The sequence below is a fragment of the Pelobates fuscus genome, chromosome 1 (genome assembly GCF_036172605.1).
Source record: "Pelobates fuscus isolate aPelFus1 chromosome 1, aPelFus1.pri, whole genome shotgun sequence".
NCBI classification, from domain to species: domain Eukaryota; kingdom Metazoa; phylum Chordata; class Amphibia; order Anura; family Pelobatidae; genus Pelobates; species Pelobates fuscus.
The window spans coordinates 282,548,027-282,554,325 of record NC_086317.1 but is presented as its reverse complement, the minus strand read 5'-3'; the positions used below and the strand labels follow the sequence as shown (position 1 = coordinate 282,554,325).

At 41.4% G+C, this 6,299-nt stretch overlaps 1 protein-coding gene across 4 annotated transcripts in view; it reads right to left on the bottom strand.

The window, feature by feature from the left end:
• The window catches only part of NF1 (neurofibromin 1), a 255,663-nt gene extending 249,808 nt beyond the window's left edge, over positions 1-5,855 (bottom strand). For all 4 annotated transcript variants that reach the window (XM_063457447.1, XM_063457448.1, XM_063457449.1 and 1 more), the window contains exon 1: positions 5,689-5,855. In XM_063457447.1, coding sequence (XP_063313517.1) covers positions 5,689-5,748 — 60 coding nt within the window. In that variant the 5' untranslated portion in view covers positions 5,749-5,855. The remainder of the gene's footprint in view (positions 1-5,688) is intronic.
• Positions 5,856-6,299: the final 444 nt, after the last annotated feature.

Below are 6,299 nucleotides of genomic sequence, written 5' to 3'. Positions count from 1 at the left end.
CCGTGTGTGTGTGTGTGTATACGAGCGCCGTGTGTGTGTGTATACGAGCGCCGTGTGTGTGTATACGAGCGCCGTGTGTGTGTGTGTGTGTGTGTGTGTGTGTATACGAGCGCCGTGTGTGTGTGTGTGTGTGTGTGTGTGTATACGAGCGCCGTGTGTGTGTGTGTGTATACGAGCGCCGTGTGTGTATACGAGCGCCGTGTGTGTATACGAGCGCCGTGTGTGTGTATACGAGCGCCGTGTGTGTGTATACGAGCGCCGTGTGTGTGTATACGAGCGCCGTGTGTGTGTATACGAGCGCCGTGTGTGTGTATACGAGCGCCGTGTGTGTGTATACGAGCGCCGTGTGTGTGTATACGAGCGCCGTGTGTGTGTATACGAGCGCCGTGTGTGTGTACGCGCGCCGTGTGTGTGTACGCGCGCCGTGTGTGTGTACGAGCGCAGTGTGTGTGTACGAGCGCAGTGTGTGTGTACGAGCGCAGTGTGTGTGTACGAGCGCAGGGTGTGTATACGAGCGCAGTGTGTGTATACGAGCGCAGTGTGTGTATACGAGCGCAGTGTAAGTGTGTGTGATGCAGTGTGTGTTTGTGTATGTGTTGCAGAGCCTTGGTGGGGGTTGGGCATTTTTATTATTATTTATTTTTAATTATTATTTTTAAAAAAATTAATATTATTATTATAATTTTTTCAATATATTATTTTATTATTATAATGTTTTTATTTTTTTTTCGGCCCCCCTCCCTGCTTGATACATGGCAGGGAGGGTGGCTCTCACTCCCTGGTGGTCCAGTGTCATGGGCTGTGTAGGAGGGGGGCTGGCAGCGAGCACTTACCTCTCCTGCAGCTCCCTTCTCCTCCGCGCCGGTCCGGTCAGCTCCCTCTGCAAGTCCCAGTCTAAGTCTCGCGAGAGCCGCACTATGACCCCGCGGCTCTCGCGAGACTTACACTGGGAGCTGACAGAGGTGCTGAACGGACCTGCGCGGAGGAGAAGGGAGCTAACAGGAGCTGCAGGAGAGGTAAGCGCTCGCTGCCAGCCCCCAGTCTGTATTATGGCTGGAGGCTGCAGAATAAAAGTCCTAGAGCTAGAAACAAGTCTAGTTAAATTTAACTTTTATTTTTAAACTCAAAAGGGGTTGGGCAGAAGCGAACTTATAACACCCAAATAACAATTGTTACAACAGTGCTAAACATAGACAGAATGGTGTCACTGGAGCGAGGGACAGACGTGGAGTACCAATAGAAGACAATAAATGTATAATTATCTTGATTATGAAACATATTTACTGCCTTAGGAGCTGGTATATGTTGAAATGACCCAGTCATTACATGTTCACTTTAAAAACACTAAATTTCTAAAGAAAACATAAAATAGTGACAATTTTAATCTAAAAAAAAAAAAAAAAACACTACAAAAAATGTGCTGAAAAACTCTGCTTATACTCGAGTATATACGGTACTTAATATTGTGTTGTAAACAAGAACAGAGGTTCAAATAATTATTCGATACATACACACCTTTGATGTTTCAACATTTTGTACTTTGCAATTTGGAATTAAAGGAAAATGTCAAGTACCATAACCACTACATCACACCCGACCACACAACTGTGTAAGTAGTCAAACCATTTGTTAATGGTCTGACTGGTTACCTGGGGACTGCCCTTTCAGTATTAAAAGCAAGCTGAGCCAGCTAATTGGCTGAGACTGTTAGCAGATCATTTTCAGCCAATGAGCTATGCTCTGCACCACCAGCTTTGCTTAAGCAAAGAGCTCAGAGATTCCAGATCTGTACTATGGTGATTGAGAAAGGTCCAGGGTGTTGGACTGAAATGTTGACCATTGTTGAGCTTCCTCATTTTACAAGTTTCCATAAAGTTATTCATATGGAAAAACACTCAAGTGGACGACTGTCATCCCATCAGGGAGAAAGTTAGGCAAGACCTTGGTAACTAAAAAAGGGAACCCAGGTAGGCAACTCTTGCACATGTGCTGTTTGCTTGGTCTTCAAAGATTAGAGGCTAAACCCTTAACGGGCCTACAAAATTATTGGCCTGGTGAGCATACTATAAAAATCTAAGTAAACTCTTTCCACACTGCTATGTACAGGAATAAAAGATTTCCTGATTGGAAGCGGTGTATCTATTTATACCAATTACTCTGTATTCCCTGTCCTTTTTCTATGAGAAGGAGGTAGCTCATAAGTAAATGCAGCTATGTTTGATTAGTAAATAAGAGTTCAACATTGATTAAATCAATTCCAAAGATTAAATGATAGAAGAGGTATAGCAAGAGTATTCGACATGTAGGCCAAAACACACAACCAAGCCGCCAATGTGATTTTCAAACATCCATATCGGCAAACATTTGGCATATGTTTAGTCAAGACCCAGGATATTGCCCACAATAAGCATATACAGTGACAGTACTGCCTTCTATGTAGCAGTAGAGACTGATTTTGGCTCTGCGTGTAAATGTATATTACCATATGTTATTTTACAACTGAAGAATGAGTAAATGATTCAAGCAAGCAATACAACAAACAAAATTAACCAAAATACCCAATCTAAATCTTTGTAAAAAAATAAATAATAATTTTAAAGGATAACCGCAGAGTTTAAACCATAAGAGGTAGCTGAACAGTACCTTTAAACTAATCTTACCACAATTTCCCAAACCACCAAGAATCAGATAAATTTATTTCTACATTCCATGTCCTGCGATCCTTTGGAGTGAGGACTTTGTGCACTCTGAATTAAAATAATTCCAAGATGCAAGGGAGGTGTTGTAGCTTGCTAGTTTACTTTTATGGGTATGGTTTCAGACAACCACCAGGTTTTTGCCCTGTTATTTGGACCCAGGTTTTTCATTAAAATATGTTTTCTTGTGGTTTATTTCTGCCAATGTATGATGAAAAAAAGAAATACATTTTATACAGCTCAAAGGAAAACAAAAAACTTTCACCTAAGGGCATACATTACAAAACAATTTAGCAGCTGACAATATTTTATGGTTCAAAGGTTTAATAAGGTTATAATAGTAAGGCATGTTTTTACACAACTAATTACATGTTTGCCTCACCACTACTATATATGCATATAAGTTAATTTAATAGGAATTAATTAAAAAGGTGAAAACAACTAAATGCATTCATCTACACCAGTGTTTGAGAAATATTTCTAGATTGATAACCAAACCTTATATTTTTTTTCCATTTTTAGGAGGGAAAATGTGTGTTTCAAACATTCATAGCAAACAAAAAGATTGGAGTCCATTTTTTAGAAAGCATGGCTTCATGCTTAGGTTAGCTAAGTTTTGAGCTTGATCAATGAATAAATGCTCTTCAGGCCCCACTCAACCTACTAAAGACAGGAATTTAATTACATAACTGCTTTAGCACACATATTTACAGATTCTGTCACTACCTAAATCATTTCTACAAAGCTACCAGGACAACAGTAGTGGTACCTACAAACCATGGCATGTCAGTGGGTCTAGAAAACATAACTTAAAGTTGACCTGGTCTAGATTACCTAAACTTGGCAAAAACCTTAAAACGTGTCTGAAACAACAATGTATTTTGACGTCTATTATAAATAGGATATGACACAAAACATTAAGACAATGAAAAATACATTTAAAATAAGAGCATTAACAAAAAGTACACCACAACAGCAGGTTAGGACCATATGGGTTTTTGTTTGTTTTTAACCCCTTAAGGACCAAACTTCTGGAATAAAAGGGAATCATGACATGTCACACATGTCATGTGTCCTTAAGGGGTTAAACAATTTAGACTGCTTCACCTCCTAATGTGGCACTTCCTGGCTCCAATATAATTCATTTAATTTTCCTTTTTGAAATTACTATAATTAGTGGCAACAATGGAAGATGGTGACAATAATTCTTATATTCTGTATCGTAAGACTGAACTTTTCGGCATATTAGAATATTACATGCATAAATTTACTCTTCCCTCATTATGAACAGAAGTTAAATATATAAATCCGTTAGCAAAAATCTTACTAACAAGGACTCAAATCTGGGTTATTTATTTTCTTATACAAAAGTTAACACAAATTAGAAATTGTTGCAGAATGTATTAGCTTATTGATATATTTTATTTATATAATGCCATGCACTGAATATGTTAATAAACAATCTCTTTGATCCCCAAGAGACGTTATTTAGGTTTGTTTTTCCATATACTACTTTAATGGTTTCATTAAAAATGTATGTGTTGACTAAAATATCAGGATCATAAGAGGGGAAAAAAGTAATAGGCAACAGATTTCACAAAATATGATTATGTATCCTACCAAAACTGTGCATGACTCCAGCAATAGATGATGCTGAGACACAAGGTCATATTTTGGTTGCAAATACACACTGCATTAGCTTATTTGATGAACAACAAACTAGTGAATTCAACTCAAAACAACAACATTTAGGCCAATAGCAAAGATGGATATTTTTTTCCTAATAAACTACTTTAGAGTAGACTACATAATTTAAATTGGATTATAATGTGCTACAGTTCAGAGGCTAGTGAATAATTATTTTAATAGGAAAGCCAAAATAATACATGACAATGATAGGGAACATGCACATTTAGGCAATGTGTGCAAAACACTGTCAGGTTTATCCACAACTCCAAACTGCACCGGACTAAATCCAAAAAGCAGAATTGAGGTTAAAATATTCTCTCTTTCCACATTAGCTATAGTGCCACAACTTTTACCATTTTTATTTTGATATGGAAACATCCATAGTGTAGTGAATAAAATATATCTTGAATGAATAAAATATATCTTGAATAAGTCTGAGATAGAGGCCAAACCACCCTGTCAAGTTGCACGTATACTATATATGATTATTAATTTAAATGCTCTCCATGTGTAAAATGCTTTGTTGAAGAAGGGTGATATACATCAAAAATACTTTAACACAGTAGAGTTTAATAAGTACATTTACACGGCCATCCTAAAGTGGAGTTTTTAAACTGCTCTTGTGAGCTACAGATCGAATGCATACAGTTACAGGACATACAGAGAAGGCAATGAAAACCTTTTTGAAAGAGACATGATAGCCAAATGGGCACATATCAATAGTCTCTGGCTAGTTTCCCAACCTGTATGACTGTAAGATATGTAAAACAAACCAGCTTTTAAGCACAGTGAATGCAGCCTAAATAGGATCATCACAAATGTAAGCAATGCCAGTAGATGAGGATATGGTCCAGCTCGGTCAGGAAGGGAGGGAGGGGAGACATGGAGCCCTGGGATGGACCTGTTGGGTATGCTTTGCAATTAATTTCTTCTGCAGTGTCAGCTGTCAAAATGCACAAGATGTATGTGTACACACACACGAAGGCTGATGGGAGTAGATGTCCATAAGCTGTGGTCTCCCACTGGTCTGCCCAGCAAAAGGCCCCTACAGCTGCATGCCAGGGTCATTGCAGGGACCCCCACAACAAGAAGGGGGGCCTGGCAGTCTGGCAATGTGAGGATGAGTAAGGGATTAGGCGGTGACACATCCAATCTATCCCTGCAACAAGAAGCCAGCATCCCACAGACCCCCATCTCTCCATCACCATCTTCCTCCATAGCAACACCCTTCCTCCTCCTCCTCCTCCTCCATCAGCGCCCCAGACCCATCCTCCCCGGCAACCCGAGCGATCCCCAGCCTTACCTGCTCGTCAAATCGGTTCACTACGGCTTGCACCCACTCCACCGGCTTGTGAGCTGCCATGGCCCCGGCCCGGGGTCTCCCTCTCCTCCCGGGGGTCGCAGGCCGCCGCCGGGGGGAAGGAGATGACAGTAACCGTTACAGTCGCTGCTGCTGCTTCTTCTTCCACCGCCTCCCCCCCTCCACCACCACCACCTCCTCCTCCTCCTCCTCCACCACCACCACCGCCGCCGCCTCCTCCTCCTCCTCCGCCGCCCCCTCCTCTCCTCCTCCCCGCTATCGCGCTCTCCCCTCGGCCATCACTGTGAAGACGCCATGACACCAGACCGGAAGTGCGATCACTCTGCTGGGGACAAGTCACGCGTGCGCATTGATCGGGAAGATGAGGGGCGGGGCTCCCAGCCCGTGGGGGCGTGGTCTGGAGACTATGAGGGCGGGGTTAGTCCATTGAGTATTATTGAGATACCAGAGGAATCCTTGTGGCAGGATGCTGGTAAGAAAGCATGCAGGGACAATGTGTATGCCAGTCTATGGGACATCCTAGCAGCATGGCAAAACAATAATAAGACCATTTCTACTTTGTCACTTCCTGCAAAGCAACCTCTGGCACAGAA